The sequence below is a fragment of the Eublepharis macularius genome, chromosome 2 (genome assembly GCF_028583425.1).
Source record: "Eublepharis macularius isolate TG4126 chromosome 2, MPM_Emac_v1.0, whole genome shotgun sequence".
Taxonomy (NCBI): Eukaryota; Metazoa; Chordata; class Lepidosauria; order Squamata; family Eublepharidae; genus Eublepharis; species Eublepharis macularius.
The window spans coordinates 24,893,142-24,918,925 of NC_072791.1; the positions used below are offsets into that span (position 1 = coordinate 24,893,142).

A 25,784-nucleotide genomic window follows, 5' to 3' on the forward strand; every position below is an offset into this window, starting at 1 on the left:
ACCCATGGAGGGGCCACCATAAGTTGGCTGCAATTTGACGGCACTTTTCGGCAATTATGATGCAAGAAAACAAGAGATAAACTGTGACTGTCTTCCACAATTTATCCAAATAAAACACACCAGCCCATTTCCAAATTATAGAATAGGAAAAGAGCAAGAGAACTGTAGCACCTATAAGACTAACAAAATTTGTGCTAGGATATGAGCTTTTGGGAGTCACAGCTTGCTTCTTCAGATACTATATCTAAAGAATATGAGACAGTCAGCAAACATTTCCATTGCATGGCTGCTTCCAAATGGAAATTTTTCTCCATATGGAGAGCTGGAAGCATAGATACTGAAGTGGACCATCTAGACAACATCATGCCCAATCTGGGCACATCTCATCTGGCTCCCATTTTGTTCCTCTTTTCTCTCTTTATTTTAAGAGAAAATATAAACCTCATTTTCTGCAATGTGAAAAGGGGACTGCGCAGAGGGGAGAGGATTCATGATAAACTCCACCTACAAAAAGGCAGAGCTTAACTTTGCATTCCTGTCCCCTTTGTGCTTTTTGAAGCTGAGGAAAAAGAAAGGAATAATCACCGAAAAAGGATTTAAAGAAGAGTTTTGGGGGGGGGGGGTGCTGCACAATACACAGGCACAACAAGAAGAACTGGGAGGCTGCTGCAGAGCAAGTGGTATGGGGAATAGGGTTTGTGGATGCCATTCCCATCAATTCCCGCTTCACCAGTTGCTTCGGTGGCAGGGGTACATTTCCACATCCATCTGTAAGCAGCCCTTTATTTACTCAATAATTATACATCTCTAGAGAAAACAAGAAGATGGTGGCCCATGCCAGATTTCAGTCATTGAAAGTAATGTAGTGTGGACAACCTCTGTTAATTACCTCCCAAATAAGTAATTTAGCGAAGACATGGTAATATATTATCATTCCTTGCTTTATCTAAAAAGCAAAATAAAGGGCTACACATACACACTGACTTGGATCCAATGATATGCAAGAGGAAACATAAACAGACCTAGTGCCATACTACTTGTGCAACACCTAGTGCTTTGCTCCCTACGTATTACAGTGCCCAGAAACCAGCTGCAAAGGTCTTGTGCAAGCAGAAACACAAGTGGAGATACAGTAAGTTCAACTTAGCACAAGCAGATACTACCATCTCTCTCCTGCATTTCCATCTGCACATGAGCCCTAGCAACAAGTGAGAATTTTGCACTGGATCCCAGCTGAAAATTGTATTGTATATTATATGCACATTTAACTTTTAATTCTTCAAGTTCCATAATATGGCTACCTGACACATCCTATTCTAGTCTCTCCTTTATCCATAGCCTGAACTCTGCTTTAGGGAACTCACTGAGGCCATATAAACTAACAATTCTCAGACTCTCTACATAAGACATCTTACATGGTGATGCTCAAGTGAAAGATCTTACACTGGTTCTCCCATTGTGGAGACACATGCACTGCTAAGGAGACAGAGTACACTTGAATACAAAACCACATAGAAAGCAAGTCACTTGAACGTCCCTGTGTAAGATGTCTTGTGTAGAGAGACTCTCAATAACAGCAGTAAACCTTAATTTTTTCACTTAGTTAAATGTTTCTGCTCTATAATAATAAACTGTGTTTATATACTACTCTTCTAGACAGATTAGTGCCCTACTCAGAGCAGTGAATAACATCAGTATTATTATTATCCTCACAATACAGCTGGGGAGCTGGGGCTGAGAGGAGTGGCACCCAAGGCCACCTGCTAAGCTCATGGTAGTACTGGGATTTGAACCAGCAGAGTGTTGATTTGCAGTCCAACCACTTAACCACAATGCTACAGCAGCTTTGTTCTCTGTATTTGTGTGCAACCTTGAACCTTGGTTATTTAAAGACCTACTACCACCAAGACATGCAAGATATTGACTCCTGGCTTGTGAGTGCTCCAGCCCATACGACACGCTTGAGAAATACTGACAATGTCAAGCTAACCTCTAGTGAGTTTAAAAGTAAAAAAGGGTAAAATATACAGCTTTGGTGATTACTACTTATTATTTGGAAAGGAAGATGTGGTATATTTTCTAGTTCTCAGCATAATTAAGTGATTAATATTTAAATAACTCATTGAAGATCAGACAAAAATGTGACTTCCTAGTGAGGATCTGATGCTTTAATTTACAATTCTGAATGTTGTTTTATTCATAACTGAAATACTGATTTCCTGTACATGCTACAAGCTTCGACTCCAGGCTCCCTAGTGGAGACTAACTTCTGTGCAAAAAATCCCCCATATTTGGATGTGTTATTATTAACAGAGAAGAACATATTTGTTTTTTATAAAGCTACAATGAACTCTGAACAGAATGCAGTCAATGTGTAGGAAATGAGTTGGAACAGCACCTTCCAGCTAAACAGTCTCATTTTTCTATATTTAAAAGCAAACATGATGGATTTCACTGCATATTAATCTTATAGAAATAACCATGTGCTAAATGCAACTTTTTTGCCCACAGCTGGCCTGTACAACTTGTGACTCACCAACTCAGTGTAGCTCACCAGCCATGCAGTCTGGCCAGACAGAAGCCCCAGCTATGAAGTCCCAGACTGGTAGCAAAAACAGGTTTATCAAATGCCTGGCTCCCCATGATACACAGGTGATCAACTATAGCTGGTTGGCAGGGCCAGCTCTAATGAGTCAAGGTGAGGCATCCCCAATCCCTATTCTCAATGCTAGAGCTTTATAATATTAAAATAATATAGTCAAGAGTACCTGAGAGTAGAGATGGGCATGAACCAGAAAAAAAATGAACCATGCGGTTCATGGTTCATCACGTTTCATGAACCTGCCCTGGTTCACAAATCGGTTCATTTTGATTTGTGAAAATGTCACTTCCAGGCCAGCAAATTACCACTTCCAGGTCAGCAGAAGGTCTGCAGGAAGTCTGTTGCCTGTTCCCTGTTGCCTAGGAAATTGATTGATCGGCACTAGGCTGTCTGCAGTGATGACCTGAAAAACGAACCAAACGAACCAGCCTAAAGTTCATGGTGGTTCATCAGAAATGGGATCTAATGAACCGCTGGTTCACAAACCACAAACCACCCTGGTTCGAATTTTGGTTCGTATTTTGGTTCGTACCCATCTCTACCTGTGAGCATATGCAGAGTACTTTTACCTCTTCCTGAGCAAACACAATCCCTTCCCTCAGAAGGTTCAAGCAGGCATCATCAGCCATGAGATTTTATTGTTTTGTATTGTGGCACCAAGCATCCCTGTCACATTTATATCTTCTCTTCTTCATTTTAAGACAGCTACACACTACAGGCTTTCCCATCATTCCCTAAAACTTCTTTTTAAGAAGAGCCCAACTTGATCAGAGCAACAGTTCATCTAGTCCAGCATCCTATTTCTCACAGTGTCCAGAAGGACCACAAGCAGGAGGCCTGGAGCCAAAGATTCCCCCACGTTGTCCCCCCTCAACAACAACTGATATTCAGCAGTAAACTGCACCTGAACATGTAAGTACCCTTAGTCGTCATATAGGTCTATCAGTGGCAAATAGCCACTGATAGATCTATTCTTCATGAATCTGTCTAATCCCCTTTGACAGCCATCCATAGCAACCATAATTATATCCACTGGCAGTGAATTCCACAATATAATGGTTCACCGAGTTAAGCACTATTTTCTTTTGTCCATTCTGAATCTATTACCCTGCCAACTTCATCGCATACCTCCAAGTTCTGCTGACATGGAACAGGGAGGGTGGTTTCAGGTATCACCATGAGCTGCAGCCGCAAATTGTACAACATGTCTGGCCTATGGGAAAGAGTTTAAACTTTTAAAAGACAACTTTCCCAAACGTTTTAAAGCCAACTATCCTCAAAGTGTTTTTTTTAAAAAATCAATGTTCTATGAAACACTATGCAAAATGTTTTCTCTGATCAATTACAAAATGGTCTAGGTCTACAAAAATAACCTCGCTACTGCTCTACTTGCTAAAGGTCTAGGAAACTATCCTTTAAATTAATCCAATACACAATACTGTACTGCAACCAGACCACATTTTTTACTGTTCTGCAGAGTACCCTGCCCAGCGATATTTCTCATTTCAGCTCTGCTTTTGGGTTCTTGAATTTATGCGCAGAGCTTTGAAAAGCAGGGATACATTCCAATAACTGTAAAAAAATGGTTAAGAATCTGGTTTCCAAAGAAACTCCACTTGTTCATTTAACACAAAAAACGGTGCAATGTGTTATATTTATAAATATATGCATTTTTCTTCCCCCTCCCTTCTATTCTGTATCCCACATCTGTTATAAAAAAAACTAAAGACCTTTTTGATAAAGACCCCAAAATTGCCTCTCTGCATATAATGAGTTTAAATAGAATATGCAAAAATATCCACAAATGTCAAAGGACATAAATGTCAATTATTTTAAGATTCTATTGATTTCAATTAGAGTTAAACACATGCTTGGTCCCCCCCACCTCCACCAGAAGCAACAAGCCATAAAGTACTCACATTCCGCATCTATAGCAGATGCACTATTTATGGTTCTTGACAGTGAAAAGTTTCTAACCAAAACAAAACAAGTTTGACAAAGTTCGACAGGCAATGATAATAGATAGCTTCCTCTTTCTTCCCATGAAAGAATGTAGGCCAGAAAGAAAAATACAATTGTCTGTGGGCCCAAAGAGAAGAAGACAAATAGGAGACCAGAGCTCAGGGGAGAGATGCATCTTGGGGGCAGGAGAGACAGGACCATTCAGTAAGCCTTATATCTGTAACTAAAGGGTTTGGTTTTTTTTAAAAAAAACTCTCTGATATCACAAAGGCAGCACAAGGGAGAGTAAGAGGCCTGGAAGTTGCTCAAGCCTTGACCAGTTAGTGTGCATTAATGGTTTAGTCTGCACCCCCCACTATCCATTTTGCAGCACATCATATCTTCATTCTGTTCACTTCATTTCTTCAGGAGCTCAGAGTAGCATATGTGGGATCAAAACTGCTGAGTGGGGGTGGGGGGGAACCATTATGCTTTGCTGGAAGACACAAGGAAATGCTACCCTTTTAGTAACTGGCTTGTTTTATTTGCTACTTTCGAGTATCCCAATTTTGGAGTCTCTTTGCATACTACTGTTAAGTATCCCTTCTATTTAGAATGTGGGAGTTGCTCATAATCTGATCCTCTGCATATTATCTCAGAAGTAATGAAGCCAATGGGATTCATCCTAAGGGAAAAGCTGCAATCCTGTGCATACTTATCTCTGTCAGAAATTAGGTACTTCAGGTTATTCTGTTTTCCCCCCCTTCTGTTTTCCTCTCCACCTTATTTCAATGAATATAATTATTTATAATTGTAAGCACCCTCCCTTCTCTCTCAGCATGAACTCATACTGAAGATTAAGTATTGCTGAGTTCTAGAATTTCTTTACGCTGTAGTAGAAGCGGTATTCCTCACCCGGTCAAGAACAATGCAGTTACATGGTCTGTCATGAGGTGTGTGGCTAAGGGCACAAGGAGGCATTACACCAAAGTATTCTATAGCTTGGTACATCAGAGGTTATTATAGACCACCAACTGACTCCTCAATATGACACTAACATCCAGCTTAATAGTTACAAATGTTTAAAGAAGCATTTAAGGGCAGGAACCACCAAGGCCCACCAAATGCCAGAAGATGCCCACCGATCCACCAGGTGCATGCACTCGGGGGGGGGGGGGATGACGTCACTTCCGGAAGTTATGTCATTACGCTGGCTGCAGGAGCATTCCTGCACTTCGTTTGGGTGTGATTTGGGCCCCAAACGGGCCAAATCAGCCCTGTGCAGAGCGCGAGAGCTCTCCCAAGGGTAGCATGATGTTACTTCTGGAAGAACGACCACGCGAGCAACACAAGGTAAGTGCCAGGCCCCCCGCTCCCACCAGGAGGGTATAGGGACCTGGCAACCCTACCAGATGATTTCCATGTGCTACATAGGATTCCTTCACACCTCATTTATATATGAAATTGTTTTATTCCATTTTGATGGTTGTTTTATTCCATTTTGATGATGTGGCATCTTTACTGTTTTGGTTGATACACCTTTGCTAGCCTTGTTGTTCTTGGAAATTAGACAGAAACTGGAATAGAAAGAGGCCAAATACTGTTTATTTAGAATTCTTCTATGCCACCTCTTCAGGATCCAGCTCAGGGCAGCTTACAATTAAAAACCCCATTATAAAAACAAGCCATCAGACATAAGTAGCATAAAAACTAGCCACAAACCCAGCAGACTATTTAAAAGTTGATAAGATAAAACCTCTTATTAAAAGATTATACATATTTCCAGGCAGGAATACCAGCATCCCAAATATATTGCTCCAAAGAGACAGGAAAAGGATACCAGAGACCTGTCACCAGTTAGAATAAACTGTGCAGGGAACAGAACAGATGGACAGTTTCAAACAGATCCTCATAGTGCCAAAAGGACTAAACTAGAACAGCAGTAAACTGGCAGGCACCTACAACATGCAAGTAAATTTTTTGTAGTATAATACGGATAGGAAGAAACCCAGCAGAGGAATCATGTACCAGAGATTGTGGACTGTGAGAAATCCACAATATTAAATCCACAATATTAAAAAATATATATCTTCACATACAGAAGTCATCTTGTTATGCCCTACCATTGATAATGCCAAGTAGTACTGATTCTGGTGGATAGCTGTGAGTTGATGCCAACAGAAAACCAACATTGCCAAGCCCCAATAATGAGGTTCACTCCAATAAAATATGCTTTTTGGTTCAGTCCTTTTCTCTTTCTTCCACCAATAATCCTACAAACCAATCCATCATTCTGAATATTGCAATGTCAATTATTTTTTTTCATCTGCCAAAAGAATGTTGATGGCTGAGAGACTGAATGGTATAGTGGTTAAAACATTGGACTTGGAACTAAGACCTGGGTTCCAATTCCCACTCTATCAGGAAGCTCACTGGGTGACCTTGGATTAACTACTGCCAGCTTAGCCTGTTTCTCAGGGTTGGTTTGGAGATAGTGATGTATGGGAGAATGCTGTATCTTGCCCTGTGGTCCTTGGGAGGAAGAGTGGGATAAAAACATGTGTAACACTGCTGTAGTGTTACACAAACTACAGCAAACAATTATTGCTTAAGTGACAAATGAAAACCTGTAAAGCAAGGTTAACAGAAGAAGCAGAAAAAGAATCTGGGACTTCTGATTCATACCCCCAGGAATCTCCAGATTACAGGGCTTTTTTTTAAAAAAAAGTAACAGTCTTCCATTAATGAAGTATTTAAGAAAAGTTGACAGACAGGTCTGCAATATTTGGGTGTGTGTGTGTTAATCTCCTTAGAATAGGCCACACAAATATTATTAAGACCACAAGCTTGTGCCACTGGAGCATGCAAGAAAATTGTTGAATGCCCCAAAGCTTGAAACAATTTATTCCTTCCTTTGCCATTAGTCCTTGCTATTAAAGCACATTCCCACAATACGTATTGCTCTCTTTGCTTCCTTATCTTGGTACTACAGAGAATTTATTTTAAAAATTTATATGCCGTATCTCCAGAAAACTGCTTGAGGTAGAGATGAACCTGCTCAAGATTAATAGTGAGGTACGTTCTTTTTTCACCACCATCATAAACGCTGACAGCTATAGCCCTGTCCATCCTGTTTATCCTGGTACACTTTCATTTATTTTCCTCCTCCAGCTAAATAAATTGCTTAAAATGTTTTCATTCTTCACAGAACCTCCAGTCAAATCTGTTTCCTCTTCAATTTCCAAAAAAATGTCTTAATCTGGTCTCCATTCATATCGTCTTTCCTTCTTTCACTTTACAACACATTCCAAAAGTTTCTACATGGCTGTCAAGCAACCTTCTCTCTTTCAAAACTAGCTCTGTTACATGTTCTCCTTAATTTGTTTCCTCATGGGCCAGAAACTGTACATCTCCATTATCTGATCTCCTCTGGGCAGTTAACTGCGGGTCCAGTTCTACAACATCTTATCAAGCAAGCTAATCCTGTTGAAACCAAACACACGTGAGAAGGGCGTGCGTGAATAGAGCTACTCCAGCTGTCCATGAGCAAAGAAAGTAACAGACATGAAGAATGATACATCAGAAACACTCATTAGCTAATGTGCTTCACTAAGTCTGCTATTATCATTGCAAAATGCCTACAAATCTTGTAGAAAAGGAGACAGTTTGATCCACAACCATTACTCCTGGTAATATATCACCATCAATAATGTTAAAAAGGGATGTACTCCAGAAATTCTGTTCAGCAACAGAGCTAGTATATATTACACAGAGAGCGGTCTTGCCTCCAATATAAACATTGATTGATAGAACTCCATCTTTTGTCTCTGAGATAGAACAGCTACTTCCCTGTTTTCTAATTTAATGCAAAATTCAGAAATCTAATAATGTAGAACACAAACACAGCATTTCACACATGACAGAGGCAGTTAGACTGCATCTAAGGATAAGAGCTTGGCCACACTGCATTAAAAGTTTTGAGGTACATGGTACAATTTACAGGCAGAATAATTATATCAAGCAAAAGATAAATCCAATACTCTCAAGATCAGTATTAGAAAATTGAAATTTTATTAGACCAGATATAATTTTCTTAAAGTTTCCTTTTATAAAAATCTCCTTTATGTTGCCCAACTGGCATCACACACTCTTAGGACACATCACTATATATCGAGGTAACCAATATTAATCCTTGTTACAGAAGCAACCCTCCCTGCCTTAACTTTTATTATAAAACTTTACTGCTGATTAAGCATCATTAAGCCACACAGCCATCCAAACACATCATGTGATTTAACCAAAATCCTGAAGAGAACAGCCAGAAAAAAGGCTTTTTCACCCCATTTCAAGGGATTTTTTTGTTTACTTTGCAAACACCCTCCCAAGAAACCACCACTCTTCCACTCTGCTGTGTCAGAAACATCAACAGACCTACACAAAACAACAAATAGTCATTTTAAAAAAAAACACTGCTAACATATCCACATTCCTAAGAAACTGCCAAGGTTTCCCTTTTCCCACTCGTTCAAAACCCCAAGCCTATAAAAAAAAAATTTTTTTAAACCCAGCCTGTGAGCAACAACAAAGTGGGGGATCTCTGCACTTCAACCCAAAACCAGAAAACTGCTTCGCACCCTCCAGACACGAGCGGAGCCCCCTTCCACTTTCCTTTCCACTCTCTGTACAGAATGAACCTTTTATTACACACACGTCGGTGCATTCCTGTAAACCAGAGGCAGGGGGAGAAAAGTTCTCCACAGCGGCGCGCATTAGCTCTCGGCTAAGCTCACACGCACGTCGCCAGAACAGCAAAATGTGGTGTTTTCCTTCCCCCTGCCTTGCTGTCAGCCAAAGGGGAATGGTGGAGCGGAGTCCCCCCACCCTTCCCCAGCCTCCATGGCCGAGAGCCTTCACTGGAGCAGCCTGCAGAAGGCCCTGCCTGGCCGAAGCCTCCGCGCTGCTTCCACCCTGGCAGCATAACTGAGGAGTAAGGCTTTGCCTCCTCACTCGGGCTCTACGCCGCCCACCTTCCTCGCCAGACAGCCACCGGCTTGCAAGGCGCCTCAGCGGCCAGGGGCTTGAGGGTCTCCCCCTTCATCCCCTGCCCATCCACAGCAGCGGTGGCGGCGGGGGGGCGACTCTTCTCTCCTTACCATTGCAGAACTGCAGGAGAGAGGAGGTGTCATAGAGGCTGCTGTAACTGGAGAATCCGTCCTCCATCATCCTGAAGCCCGTCCGCACCCCTTCCCTTCCCGGGTGGATCCCCTCCCTTCCCAGTCCGACTCTACTTTAACTCTCCTCTGCCTCTTCTCCCCCTGCAGCTCCGGCAACTCCTCGCTTCTCTCGCGCTCGCTTTGCTCACTCGGCTCACCCACACACACTGAGCCGAGCCGAGCTGGGGCCGGCCTGCTGCCTGCCTCTGCCAGTTGCCATGACAACGCATTCACTCCACCGTGGCTTGGGCGGCCTTCTCCTCCTCCTCCTCCTCCTCGAAGGGGAGTGGGAAGGAGAAGGGGGCTGCTTCCCTTTGAGACTTGGGGAGGGGGGAGAAGAGAGAAGGGAAAGGAATGAGTTGAACACCCCCCCCCCCCAGTCCTGGCTGTGAGAATGGGGATGCTACTGACGAAGAGATGGAAGCACTTTCCCCTCCTTGTTTTTTTCTTCCCCAGCTGAAGGGTGGTGGTGATGTAACTGCTTTGCTCTCTAAATTTAGGGTAGCAAGACAGCTCCCACCCTGGAAATCTAGTTGATCTTTTAGGGGCTACTGGACCCGAATCTTGCTCTCTACTGCAAGACCAACATGGCTACCCACCTGAAATGAAATTTAGGATGCAAGCGAAGGCAGTGAGCAACATTGCTCTGGATGGAGATGGATTGCATCCTTGGGGGGGGGGGAGATGCAAGGTTGTTGTTGTTGTTTTTAAAGAGGTGTCATGGTGTTGCAGAGATAAGAAACTGCCTTTGCCCCCACACCAGACTATTAATCACTCCCCAAAGAGGAGAAAAGGCAGCAGGGGGGCCTGAGTTGAGCTCCTAATGTTTAGAGGGGGGAGGCGGCTTGTCCCTGGAAACAATGGGTTTGTGGGAGATCCATCTGTCGACCAGGGAGCAAAGCAAAACAAAAAAGTCCTATTTAAAAAGAATGACAGCATTGGAATGCATTGGTGTCCCACACACAGATCTGGGGCGGGGTTAAGAAATGAGCCAGGCTCTCTCATTCTCTGGCGGCTGAGGCAAAGAGCTGTTCTCTCCACTATAAAAAGTAAATTGGGGGGTGAAGGAGATGCCCTAGGAGTGAAATAGTGATCTCTGGAATGTAGGCAGGCCCTATTAACACACCCTCTAAACGTGTGAAGGATGTGGGGGAGACACTTGAATAATCCTGGATTTGAGTCTAGTGGCACCTTAGAGAACAAGATTTTTAGAATATAAGCTCCCTAAAATATTTCATGTTGCTCTGTTTTGCTTTTGAGCTGTGCTTTCAAAGGAGGAAGGAGTACTAAAAGCTAGCTCCTAACAGTGCAGTTCTAAGCACAGTTACACTTTTCTATGGTCATGTCAATGGGTTTACAAGGGTGTAGCTGTTTAGGATTACTTTGTAAATGCCCACCACTTGTACTGGACTCATTCTTTGTGGTCAATCTGTGCTAATTTGGATGCACGCTGACTCTCTCAATCTCACCCTTTCCCCAAGAAGTATAAGATGCCCCAAGGGCATAAGATATAATTCTTCCTTCTCACTCTCACAACGATCCTATGAGGTAGGTTAGGCTGAGAGGAAATCAGAGGACCAAGGTCACCCAGTGAGCTTCATAACAGGGTTTGAACCTGGATCTCAGAAAATTTGAATCCAAGACCCTTCTTGTACCCGAGGTTGCCAACTCTGGGTTGGGAAATTACTGGAGATTTGAGGGTGGAACCTGGGGAGGACAGGGTTTGTAAAGAACGGGACCTCAGCGAGGTATAATGTCATCTAAAGCAGCCATTTCCTTCAGGGGAACGGATCTCTGTAACCTGGAGAACAGTTGTAACTCCAGGAAACCTCTATGTTCCACCTGGAGGTTGACCACTGTACAATTGGCTATTTAAAAGCCTAATTCAGCTTTACAGACTCAAAACGGGGATCTAAAACTTAGCTTCGGTTGGAAAGCAGGAAGTCGTGAGAAAAAGTAAAAACAGCTCTTCTAAGCATGTGCAGAGCGCCTTTACAGGGAATGAGCAATCACTCTCTGCCCACGTCCCTCTGGAATGGGAAGATCCCAGCGTCAGACTTCTAACACTCGTAAACCCCGGCGCCTCTCCAACCTTGCGGGCGCTGGAAGCCGCCCTTCCAGCTTCAGCATCGAGCTACGCCCCCAAAGCCTGGCTCTGCCCCTTTAAGCTTAACCTCTTCCTTGCAGCCCCTGGGACTCGCGTGGCTGGAGAGGTTTCCAAACTTACTGGCAGGAATGCCAAGGATCTAAAGGGAGTTTGTACGTGTGTGTGACTGTTTGGAAAGGCGCCTAAAAGTAGGAAAGAAACTGAAAGGAAAAATAACATCCGCCGGATTCCAACTAGGAGATGGAAAGAGCAACTAAGGAGGGGAGAAACGGGCGATAAAAGGAAGCACAGACAGATAGGAAAAGCAGCCACTTAAGATCTCGGTTTACAGCCTGCTCTGGCTGCTTCTGGAGGTGGCGAAGCTGAGCACATGCAAATAGATAGGAGGGGCTGGGTGGAGCCGTCCGAGGGAGGCTTGATTGGCATCGTAACAACGCTTCGGATCCTCTTGAGGTTCAGCCTTCAGACGAGTCATTGGCGTTGGGAACGCAGTCTGCACCCGCAGTCACGAGCGGGGTGAGGATTAGGCGGAGGGCGAGCGAAGAGGAGGAGGAGGCGCGGCTGAGCAAGAAACCGAACAGAAATCTGCCTCTTCTTTGCCGAGGCCCCAGTTCAGCAACTCATTAAACGTCCAGGAAACACTACCAGAGAAAAGTCTGATGAGGATTCGCGTCTCTTTACTATGGATGATGCGGGGAGGATTTCTCTTGAATCTTAAGTTGCTTCGACGTGCAGGTTTTTCTCCCCCTTGGCTTCCAAACGCGCACTTTCTTTGGAGCTTCCATACAACATAATCATCCTGTTTCCCGGTTTTCCCCATTCTCACTATGCTGTTTTCCAAACCAGCTTCACGCTTCACGCCCATCTTTTGGGAAAGAAGCAAGCAAGTTAGCATGCCATCTAGAAGAAATGCTCTGCATTTTTCTGCCCTTCAACGACCCCAGCCACACATTTTCCCACGCTCAGCCCCTTGACAAGCGCCATTCTCCCCCTTTTTTCCCTGCCACACCACCAGATGGCTTTAAAAAATAATCAGGAATTGCTATAGTGGAATAATTACCTATTTCAACTTTTAATAGAATCATTATAGCACTATAATGCATGTTGTGTGTGTGTGGGAAACCCAAATGGGTGGCAAAACACCACAACAGCAGTGACAAACATATCCCCAAAAGCCAATGTGAAGTCACTGCAAGGCACTTATGGAAGGGAAAAATCACATCAAAAGACAGAGGAAAGTGCACAAAACTCCATGCAGAAGCTCCATCCTGCGCACACATGCCTCTGCATTTGCAGTGATGCTGAAAGCAACTTGGAGAATTCTTGCCATATAGAAGCAGGGTGTACACAACATTGAATAAAATGCACAGGACCAGAGTTTCACAACTATGAGAACTACATGGGAAGGTTCATCTTATATATGTTTACTCAGAAATAAGTGTCATTGGATTATGCAGGGGCTTAAAGCTCAGTATGGGTGCTGGATCACAGCTTTCAGAGGTATTCATTACCACCAATTATACCACCCTGTTCAATTCATATGGACTTAAGGACATTAGAAGAGTGGAACAGTTCCATCTTTGCAGCATCTGACAGTTTATATGTTGAATGGAATGGAAACTCATCCATGATAACTCCTCTGCATCAAGACTCAAAGTGCAGCAGTTATTGCACAATAAAGATGCATAGGAAGACATGGTCTTATGCATGCCACTCCGGATGTACAGCAGGAGTTCATTCACAGCGCTGCAAAGTCCATACCTTGTTTGGAATGCCAGTCTTGACATTGGGATATGTAACATAAAAATCAAGAACGGTTCCGAATGTGTGCTAAGCATTTCCTTGCTTTTTAATGTAATGGCCTTCAGCCTATGGGTCGGACTCAGGACCCACAGGTGGAACACCGAGCCCCTCTAGAGCCCTTTCCTCCCTGCCTTTTGGAATGATCTTCTGCTAGTCCACATGCACAGAGAGCGAAAGGACACCACAGCCTCTGCTTCTCTTTCTGCAGATGTGGAGAAGAACAGACAACAGCAAGTTAAGAACACCCATAGTTGGAGAGCTTTTGCACCCTTGGCTTGTTCCTCACAGCAGTACACATTCTATGGCTCAGTTTGTATCTCCTCTCCTACTTCTCCTGGTCTGCTGCCCACCATCCTGACTTTGACAGGCCTTGAAGTCATCACTCTGATTCCCTCTCTTCCTGTCCTGATGCCACACGTTTGCAGCTCAATAGATCCCAGGTCTGGAAAGGTCTACTGTTCTTATAGGCTTCTGTTTCTGTGGTATTAAAAGATTGGAAAGCTTTTAGGCCACTTGGAGTTTTTCTGCCTCTCTCTCACAAAATTAATAACGGTTACTTCATCCAAATGAATATTTGCAATACGTTGCAATGCTGAACAACACAACCTGCAAACTGCTGAAGCAAGCAAATGTGTGCTAACACTGGGCTTAGTCAAACTGTTGGGCTGCAGCCCTATGGCAGTATTTTAATGGAAAAGCAAGAGCGACATTCATTTTTAATAAAGACAGAAATCTGTACAAGAAGAGAATGATAAACTATTAAGTTTTGCATCAGTGTCTTGTGTAATCACAGTGGCTACAACAGTTCACAAGTTATGCTGATCTTCCAATTCTGAATACATTAAAGACAGGTGGATGAGATAATCCTGATTTGACGGGGTGTGTTTTCCCTGCAATCCCACTAAAATACATTACTGCAGAGAAGAGGCTGGTGAAACTGTTTTCTGTATTGCATTGAATATGACCTTGTCGGAAATTTGGGTCTCTACTCAGGCATCCTTTACAGAGGTCACTAACATAGGAGAAAGCTACTTCTGATGTCAAACCTACAACTGGACACCTGAACTCCGCAACTAACAATTCCCATAAGTCTTACTGTTCAAGATGTACCCTCACATCCTGACTCTCCCACCTTCTGACTTAGAGATTTGACTAACGGCTCAGGGTTTTCCATTTCTACTTGTATCTGATGAAGTGATCTTTGACTCTCGAAAACGTATACCTTGGAAGTTTTGTTGGTTTGTAAGACGATACAGGACTTGAATCTTGCTCTTCTACTCCAGACCAACATGGCTCCCCTCCAGAACTATTTGAGACCTGACAGGGTATGCACACAATCTTATATTGAGCAAACTGAGTGCCTTTGATTCTGATGGAAGAGTTAAGCACATATGCTTGCCCTTACTAATACAAGCTATAGAGAATAAGTCAAATTGTTTGATATAAACGAATGTATGATCTATATGGTTTATGATATATAGAAATACCTGAAATTGAAAAATTGGGATAAATTGTTTATCTAAGATGGAAACAAAGGCTTACAGTTTGGGCATATAATGTTAAAAATAGTTAAGGATGTACTGCTTAGAATAATGGAGAATATATATTTGTTTTAGATAGAGGAAGCTAATAAAAGTAAGGGAAAGGGGACAAAGGGTTGGAAAGCTGTTGGAAGTCAACAAAAAGGGGGGGAAAGGGAGGGGGTTAGAGATGAAAAAATTGGGGAAAATTGAATGTAAATGTGGAAATAATGGATTCTAACCCAATAAAAATTTTTCAAAAAAAAAAAACTAATACAAGCTAAATGAAGCTATCCATGGTTCTGGAGCAGTTATGCCCCTGGATCAAACACTCAGAGCAAATAACATTCTTGAACCACTACCAAATCATTCAGCAACTAACAGTACAATTTTATGTATTGTCGAAGGCTTTCATGGCCGGAGAACGATGGTTGTTGTGGGTTTTCCGGGCTGTATTGCCGTGGTCTTGGCATTGTAGTTCCTGACGTTTCGCCAGCAGCTGTGGCTGGCATCTTCAGAGGTGTAGCACCAAAAGACAGAGATCTCTCAGTGTCACAGTGTGGAAAAGATGTAGGTCATTTGTATCTACTCAGGAGGGGTGGGGTTGAGCTGAGTCATCCTGTGAGAGTTTCCCAGGGTGTGGAATGCTAATGGCGGGAGGCTTCACTGTATATGGATTGGTACTTGATGTGCTAATCTTCTCTGCAGGGCTATTGTCAAGGATAGAATGTTTTGTTAGCCTGGTGTTTTTCAGAACTGGCAACCATGCTCGGTTCATTCTTAAGGTTTCTTCTTTCCTGTTGAAGTTTTGCTTGTGCTTGTGAATTTCAATGGCTTCCCTGTGCAGTCTGACAAAGTAGTTGGAAGTGTTGTCCAGTATTTTGGTGTCCTGGAATAAGATACTGTGCCCTGTTTGAGTTAGGCTATGTTCAGCCACTGCTGATTTTTCAGGTTGTCCAAGTCTGCAGTGTCTTTCATGTTCTTTTATTCTTGTCTGGATGCTACGCTTTGTGGTCCCGATGTAAACTTGTCCACAGCTGCAGGGTATACGGTATACTCCTGCAGAGGTTAGGGGGTCTCTGCTGTCTTTTGCTGATCGTAGCATCTGTTGTATTTTTCGGGTGGGTCTGAATACTGCTTGAAGATTATGCTTTTTCATAAGCTTTCCCATCTGATCAGTAATTCCTTTGATATATGGCAAAAACACTTTTCCTGTGGGAGACTGTTTTTCTTTGGTTGTTTGCTTCATCCTGGGTTTGATTGCTCTTCGGATTTCATTTCTGGAGTAGCCATTTGCCTGAAGTGCGTGGTTTAGATGATTAATTTCCTCATTGAGAAAGTGCGGCTCACATATCCGTCTTGCACGATCCACTAATGTTTTCATTATGCCTCTTTTCTGTCGGGGATGGTGATTGGAGTTTTTGTGTAGGTACCGATCAGTGTGAGTTGGTTTCCTGTAGACAATACATCGAACACCTCTACGGGGAGGAAACATTCCAACAGACCCGGAGATTGGAAACACTTCGGAACAAGAAAGCACATCTACTCTGTTCTTTAACCTTTCTTCTACGCTGCAGGGACACAAGAACTATTCCTTCTTTTCTCACAACTAAAAGAATCTTCAAAACCACACAGGCGAACCGCATTTATGACCGGCTAGAACAGGCCCTCTTACGTGAGAGAATCCACACTACCCGCAGAGAACTTGCTGCCACAGACAAGGAGCTATTTTGCTTGCATATCAACACCAGCCATAAAATGAGAAGTCAGGATTGGGACAACGTTGATAATCTCACCTACAGGAAGATGGAACAAGTTTTTACCAACCACACATCCAGACAGAAGCAGAAGTTTAACAAACTACAGGAAAAAAGACAGACAAGCCCCATGCTCGACAATGCACGCATTGTCATCAATCTGACAGACCGTCAACTCTCACCAGAAGAAACCTCCATCTTGGCAAAGGGAGGAAACTTTGCAGTCACCCCCACCAGAATTCCTGTGGAAGACATCATTGCAAATGTAGAAGCTGCCATTCGTCATCTACCTGAAGAGGAAGCTGAGGAAATAAGAGGAGAGACAGCCAGGATTCTACGAAAGGCAAAGCTTCCCACCAGCAATATCACACGCAAGGAGAGAAATGCCATCAAGACCCTCAATGCAGATCCAGACATCATCATTCTACCAGCTGATAAAGGCAATGCTACAGTGATCATGAAAACAGAGGAATACAAAAAGAAGATTAAGGAACTCCTGGACCCCTCCACCTACAAAAAACTAAAACGAGATCCCACTTGCAAAATCACCAGGCTAACAAATGCGCTGATCAAGAATTCCTCACTACATCCCGACACGCACAGAAACCTATGCAAGACTGAAGCACAGCCACCTAGACTATATGGACTCCCCAAAATACATAAGGATTCAGTCCCACTCCGACCCATTGTGAGTGCCATTGGTTCACCGACATATGAATTAGCTAGACATCTGGCAGAGCTCCTGCAGGACCACATCGGGAAAACCTCGTCTTACATCAAAGATTCAGCAGATTTCATCAACAAAATCAGTTCTCTGAAACTCAATCCACAAGACATACTTGTCAGTTTTGATGTTGTATCCCTGTTTACCAAGGTTCCAGTAAAAGACACCATTGCACTTATTAATCAGATTTTCCCAGAGGATGTAACAGCCTTATTCCACCATTGCCTGACAACCAGTTACTTCCAATGGGACAACGAATTCTATGAACAGATGGATGGGGTGGCCATGGGGAGCCCACTCAGCCCAGTTATAGCAAACTTCTACATGGAACATTTTGAAAAAACAGCTCTAGAATCAGCACCCCACAAACCTAGTGTATGGTTCCGGTTTGTGGATGATACATTTATCATTTGGAGCCATGGGGAGGAAGAATTGATGGGGTTTTTGAATCATCTCAACAACATCCACCTGAACATACAATTCACCATGGAGAAAGAAATCGAGGGAAAACTCCCATTCCTGGATACCTGGGTCATCCGCAAAGCAAACTTTCAGTTAGGTCACAAGGTCTACAGGAAACCAACTCACACTGATCGGTACCTACACAAAAACTCCAATCACCATCCCCGACAGAAAAGAGGCATAATGAAAACATTAGTGGATCGTGCAAGACGGATATGTGAGCCGCACTTTCTCAATGAGGAAATTAATCATCTAAACCACGCACTTCAGGCAAATGGCTACTCCAGAAATGAAATCCGAAGAGCAATCAAACCCAGGATGAAGCAAACAACCAAAGAAAAACAGTCTCCCACAGGAAAAGTGTTTTTGCCATATATCAAAGGAATTACTGATCAGATGGGAAAGCTTATGAAAAAGCATAATCTTCAAGCAGTATTCAGACCCACCCGAAAAATACAACAGATGCTACGATCAGCAAAAGACAGCAGAGACCCCCTAACCTCTGCAGGAGTATACCGTATACCCTGCAGCTGTGGACAAGTTTACATCGGGACCACAAAGCGTAGCATCCAGACAAGAATAAAAGAACATGAAAGACACTGCAGACTTGGACAACCTGAAAAATCAGCAGTGGCTGAACATAGCCTAACTCAAACAGGGTACAGTATCTTATTCCAGGACACCAAAATACTGGACAACACTTCCAACTACTTTGTCAGACTGCACAGGGAAGCCATTGAAATTCACAAGCACAAGCAAAACTTCAACAGGAAAGAAGAAACCTTAAGAATGAACCGAGCATGGTTGCCAGTTCTGAAAAACACCAGGCTAACAAAACATTCTATCCTTGACAATAGCCCTGCAGAGAAGATTAGCACATCAAGTACCAATCCATATACAGTGAAGCCTCCCGCCATTAGCATTCCACACCCTGGGAAACTCTCACAGGATGACTCAGCTCAACCCCACCCCTCCTGAGTAGATACAAATGACCTACATCTTTTCCACACTGTGACACTGAGAGATCTCTGTCTTTTGGTGCTACACCTCTGAAGATGCCAGCCACAGCTGCTGGCGAAACGTCAGGAACTACAATGCCAAGACCACGGCAATACAGCCCGGAAAACCCACAACAACCACAGTACAATTTTATCCTATGCAGAGTAACTTTCATCTAACGACTAGAGGAATTCTCCATAGAATTGCACTGTAAGTCCTATTTCAGGCTTTCGCAAACATTCAGCTTGACCCAATTTGCCCCTGTCACCAATTAAGGACCCCTGCTGAGATGCCAAAGCACCAGAGCCACTCCTTCCTACACCACAGACAATGTCAGCCACTGCGCAAGTGCTCCTAAGATAACAGTCAGTATTTCTTAGCAGGACAGCTGGTTGGAAATCTCTTTACAACTATATGGCACATTGGTCCATATACATTATAATCCACCAATGCAAACAATCAGTTCTGTGAAATTTCCTGGGCTTCCGTTTGTTACAAGTATTAAATTTCTATCTGATTTGCAGCATATGTATGTAGTCAGTTCTAAGCTTTACGCCTAAATGGCATTTCAAAAGAAAACTTTAAGTAGATTCTTATCTCCTTGGTTCATAGTAGAAAGTTTGAAAAACTGTACTCGCACAGAGAGCCAAAACATTCCTGTTTCTAACCACATTAGCGGTATGATGATCTTTGAGAAGGACGAGATCTATGCATGTCAAAATTCATGAAATATTTATTCTGATAAGCACCTGTGACACAGAATAGTAGTACTGTGGTTTTTTTGGAGAAGGAAGTTCGGGAAGGTCTGGCATTTGGGTAACAAAACTTTGAATGCAAATAGAGGCCAGCTGTTTGACTAATATCAGAAATTCCATCTCACGGGAGACAGGTGGTGAATTTACTCAGGTGCGCCTCCCAAGATAACATTCAAGACTTTTGGGTCAGTTCCAACAGGTACGCACTGGATTTTTTTTTTTTTACCAAAGGGCATTTTTATAAAAGGAATAGGACTGTAGTATCAGAATGGTTCAGGAGGTTGCTTTTGCAAAGATGAAGATCTTTTGCTCTGTTTATTATATGTATCATCTTGCTTTTTCTGCCTTCTGCTTTTGTAATTCAGTTTCTGCATTGGTTGTTGTGGATTTTCCGGGCTGTATTGCCGTGGTCTTGGCACTGTAGTTCCTGACGTTTCACCAGCAGCTGTGACTGGCATCTTCAGAGGTGTAGCACCGAAAGAGGTGTAGCATCTTCAGAGGTGTGGCATCTTTAGAGGTGTAGCATCTTCAGAGGTGTGGCATCTTCAGAGGTGTAGCACTTCTTTCGGTGCTACACCTCTGAAGATGCTAGTCACAGCTGCTGGCGAAACGTCAGGAACTACAATGCTAAGACCACAGCGATACAGCCCGGAAAATCCACAACAACCATTGTTCTCCAGCCGTGAAAGCCTTCGACAATATATCATTTTCTGCATTGTTTATAGTATGCCATGGCTTATACTGTTTTTTTATTTGCATTGCTTTCTAAATTTGTAATCTAGTCCTGTCTTATACTGTAATCTAGTCTGTCTTATACTGTTTTATTACGTTATATTGTTGAAGGTTTTCACGGCCGGAGAACAATGGTTGTTGTGGATTTTCCACAACACTTCTTTTGGTGCTACACCTCTGAAGATGCCAGCCACAGCTGCTGGCGAAACGTCAGGAACTACAATGCCAAGACCACGGCAATACAGCCCAGAAAATCCACAACAACCATTGCTTTATTATTACATTGTTTTTATATTTGCATTGCTTTCTAAATTTGTAATCTAGCCCTGTCTTATACTTGTAATCTAGTCTGTTTTATACTGTTTTATTACATGGTTTTTATATCTGGCAATCTACCTTGAGTCTCGGCAAGAAAGGTGGACTCTAAATAAAGTAAAACAAATAGATACATTTTTCCCACAGGTAAGGGCTAAAGCCAGTTTCTGCCTGCATGGGGTAAACACAAAACCTTGCTTATAATTCACATATGAAGTCTTTCTGTGTTCTGTCCTGTATTAGTATCCATATGGATAGCGCAAGAAAGGCTCAAAGCTTTTCCCATGTACAACATACACCAAATTCCTACCCTCCCCCCAAACCACCAGATTCACTTCACAGCTTTAGGAATCCGAGGTGCCTGCTGGTTTACCTGCTTGCAGTACTTGCAGTACAATGTCACTTCAACCAGCAGGAAGTTTTGGGCTTCCTGGAGATAGCTGGCCACGGGCAGGTACCTCGGCAACACACACAGCGCACATGCTCTCAGCAAATGCGACCATGTCACAGTTCCTGTGCTTTGTTTGGAGCTGATTTGGGCATGGAGCATGGGAGCGTTCCTGCGGCCTGCATGACAATGAGCAGAACCACAAGTGACAAAAGGCACAGATTGGACACTTGTCTGCTTCCCTCAAGTTTTGATGGGAAATATAGGCATCCTGGTCTCGCAGCTTCGCTCTCCGACTGCTGTCCAATGGACTTTTCAACTGTCACTTGTCCAACATTCCGCCAAGCTGCCTACATTTCCCATCAAAACTTGAGGGAAGCTGACAAGTGTCCAACCTGTGCCTTTTGTCACTTGTGGTTCTGCTCAATGTCACTTCCAGAAGAACACACTCCCAGTAAGTACTGCCCCTCCAAGGGAGGATGTAGGGACTTGAGACCCCTCAGCTACAGGCTGGCTCCTTTTGCCATATGCAGCGGTTGCAGCCATAAGTTATTAGAAATGGGAAACAGGACTGATCCCGGAAGGCTCTCCTTAGATTCTTAGCCCAAAGTCTTCTAGTAAATATGCTCATGAGACAGACCACACTGGTATACCCACATGGTGTCATGACTACTTTTGAAATAAAGTGTTACATCGACCGCGCAAGGGCTGATACTCCTGGAAGTGCTGGCCCACATGCTTAGGATTCAGATAGGACGTGTGTCCCCGAATACTGTATCCGCCTGCTACTTATTCTAATCAGTGGGTTTTTGAACTTTGCAAGCAACGTAATATTTGCAAGCGCAAACAAGCACACACAAACTTTCCCCCAGTGTTTTGTTTATTCATATGATTCTTGCCAAAGTAAAATAGAGCTGGCATTATTTTTACTGAGTGAGGAAACTGGCCACGTGAACCTGCCTGATACTGCGTTAGACTATCAAGTTCACTGTTGTCTACTATGGCTGGGAGCAGCTTAGGTTTCCTAAGAACAGCCCTGATGGATCAGAACAGTGGTCCATCTAGTCCAGCATCCTTTCTCACAAAGGGGCCAAGTGTTTCGTGGACAAAACACTTTCCAAGGAAAGTCTGGGAAGAGGACAATATAATATTTATTATTTATTTATTTTATTCAACTGATACCCCGCCCTTCCTGCAAGCGGCCTCAGGGCGGCTTCCAACAAATATTCTGTTAAAATACAATAAAAAACCTTATTAATGCATTAACACATTAAAATGCAAGCACTATCAGACAGATCGGCTGCTGCAAAATCATCAAAACCCCAGGCACTACCATGATGTAACTCAAGCGTGGCTGCAAAAGGAGGGTGTGGTGGTCAGGAGGGGGACAAAAAGCTGACTCCTAGTCAAAGGTCAGGTGGAACATCTCCATCTTGCAGGCCCTGCAAAACTGTAAAAGGTCCCGCAGGGCTGGGATTTCCATTGAGAGAGTGTTCCACCAGGCTGGGGCCAGGGCAGAAAAAGCCTTGGCCTTAGCTGAAGCTAGCCTAATATCCCTTGGGCCAGGGACCACCAGAAGCTGCTTATCTGCAGAGTGCAAGGCCCTGCTGGGGACATAATGGGAGAGGCGGTCCTGTAGGTATGCAGGTCCCAATCCGTGGAGGGCTTTAAATACTAAAACCAGTACCTTGAACTGGATCCGGAACTCAACCGGGAGTCAGTGCAGCTGGCACAACACAGGGTGGATATGTGCCCTAAATGGCGTCCCTGTAAGGACGCTTGCCACTGCATTCTGGACCAGCTGTAACTTCTGGGTCAAGCTCACAGGCAGCTCAGTGTAGAGCGAATTGCAGTAGTCTAGTCTAGAGGTGAACGTTGCCACCAGAAACGAGGGCCCGGTGGGATTTATTATCTTTCCGCCGGGCCTGTAAGACAGCGATGTTCCACCAGGCATATGGTGGAGGCTAGTGTGGGCCCCCACTGGCCACACTAAAGATCTGTCCACCACCCTACATATGAACCAGGGCTTGAAAAGCAGTATTTTATCATCACCATCTGAAGAGAAGCTGTATTGTATAAAGTTATTTTAATGTTTTTTGTATTTAATGTTATTTGTATACTGTTTTAATGTTTTTTTTGTATACTGTTTTATCTGTTTTTAACTGTATGTATGTAGGTTGAGGTGTTGTACTCCGCCCTGAGCCCGCCTGGTGGGGAGGGTGGACTAAAAATCTAATATAATAATAATAATACATAAATAATAATGGATTACTGAAGCTAGGTCCTGGGGCGAGAGATAGGGCGGCAATTGCTTGACCTGCCAAAGATGAAAAAATGCAGATCTGGCAACGGCTGCAACCCGGGCCTCCACAGAATGTATGGCATCCAGGAGCACGCCCGGGCTCCTCACCGTCAACGAAGGCTGTAGCTGCACTCAGTCGAGGGCTGAGAGCCAGATTCCCAATTCCCTCGCCCCACAACCCAGATACAGAACCTTTGTCTTCTGGGGATTCAACTTCAGGCGACTCTGACACAGCCATTCTGCCACAGCATCCAGACACCGGGCCAAAGAGTCCGGAGCAATGCCGAACTGGCCGTCCATCAACAGATAGAGCTGGGTGTCATCAGCATATTGGTGACAACCCAGCCCAAAGCTACGGACCACCTGGGCAAGGGGGTGCATATAGATGTTAAATAACATTGAGGGAAGAATCGCCCCCTGAGGGATGCCGCACACCAAAGAATGGTGGGCGGACATCTGTTCCCCACGCGCCACCCTATGGATGCTCCCTAAGACAATGCTCCAGTGTGGAAGCAATGATGAAGAAAACTGTCCATGTGGGAGCAATCGCAGGCCACACTGGATAGGTGGAGCGCAAACCTATTACGGAGGGATCTAGATGGAGTCGCACATGTGCCATTGCATTATTGATACAATTTCTGAGCTCATCAGCTTGCACTATGGCAATTCTGCAACTTTTAAATTTGTTCTGTTGGCCTGAAGAAAATGATAGATCAGTAAGCACTCGGCGGGATTTTGTGAGCACATCATTCCCCAATAGGGATCCCATTCCCCCAGTGGGGGCAGGAGATCCCCTACTTTCATCCGCTGCCCCCCACCTCCACTTACCTGGCCAGTGGGGGAGGAAGGCATGGGATTGGGCCTCCCAGGCACACTCCTGGGGTGGCACGATGACATCCCTGACATCATCATGCTGCCCCGGGAGCATTCCTGCACTTTGCTGTAGGCCAATTTTGACCCCAAATGGGCTGAATTTGGCCTGTTTGAGGCCCAAATCGGCCCACTGTGAAGCGCATGCACACTCCTGCATGGGGATGTCACTGGAGATGCCGTCACCAGCAATGGCGTCATCACGCAGCTGTGGGACCACATGTGCACAGCGTGCACAAGTAAAGAATGAAAAGGGGAAGAAGGAGGTAAAAGCCAGGTCTCCCCTCCTGCTGGGAAGGTAAGGGGACCTGGCAGCCCTATTCTCCAAATAGCTAAATATTTCCACTAGACAGTTATTCAATCCATCTCTATATAGCAATGCCTATTAGAAAGTGTTGGAAGAGGTGACTCAGCATGCCTTGAGCATTGGGGGTGCTGCACGTCTCTCTCTGTGTATGTGTTATTCTCCTGATTAGTAAGTTTCTTTTCTTTGTCTAATGTGGGAATGCCTCCTCCTCCTCTCTTCCTGACTGCATTGAGAGAGATTCTCTGTTTTGCCTCATGGCTTTCCAAGGAGGAGGATGTACCTTTTCAGAGCTCCTACCACGAGGCCTGATCCACATACCTGCCTGCACACGTGATGCCAGATTTGTTGGCCGTGCCCCAAAGGAAAAGTTCACTTTTAGACTAGGATTCTTTCTTCTGCCTTCTTCAAGAAAATTCTGTGAATGGAATCTACCTCAATAAACTGTAAGTTCTATCTTTTCTACCATTTAATTGCCTGAAGATTAATTATTGCATGCTGGGAAAAACACTTCTGACTGGGTAACTCTACTAGTAAATGAAATATAACTATTTCTAATAGTTATTTCTAATAGAAACGATGGGAGGGAAGGCAGCATGGTATAGCCCGATCTCATCGGATTGCAGAAGGTAAGCAGGGCTGGTACTTGGATGAGCAAAATGAAGTACTTGTAAGTCTCATTGATCAAAAAAGGAGAAGTAAGCCCATTTCCTGCTGACCGAGGGTCTCGCTACGTGATACATTTCTGCATGGGCATGCACTTGTTTTCATGTGCTATCTGAAGACAAATGTCAGCTGGAGGGAACTGCTTCTTTTTAAAAAGGGGAGCTCAAACAAGCTCAGAATGGCATCCCAAGGGCGGGGAGCGCTCCTGCCATCTCCCAAGCCATTTTCCTGTGCAAAAACAGCAGAGGGGAGGCAGTTATTTTGTGGACTTTGCAGTTATTTTGTGGACTTTGCTGCTCTGCATGGAGAATCTGTGCACAGATT

General features: G+C 43.9%; 1 protein-coding gene across 5 annotated transcripts in view; it reads right to left on the minus strand.

Moving 5' to 3' along the window:
* EML1 (EMAP like 1) overlaps positions 1–25,784 on the minus strand; it is a 177,254-nt gene that overhangs the window by 79,903 nt on the left and 71,567 nt on the right. For 2 of the 5 annotated variants that reach the window (XM_054970599.1, XM_054970598.1), the window contains exon 1: positions 9,697–9,854. The exons of 2 other annotated variants lie outside the window; for them this stretch is intronic. In XM_054970599.1, the coding sequence (XP_054826574.1) occupies positions 9,697–9,766 (70 nt within the window). In that variant the 5' untranslated portion in view covers positions 9,767–9,854. Of the gene's footprint in view, positions 1–9,570; positions 9,633–9,696; positions 9,855–25,784 lie in introns of those variants that run through there. One more of the 5 variants, XM_054970601.1, reaches the window with a different exon arrangement.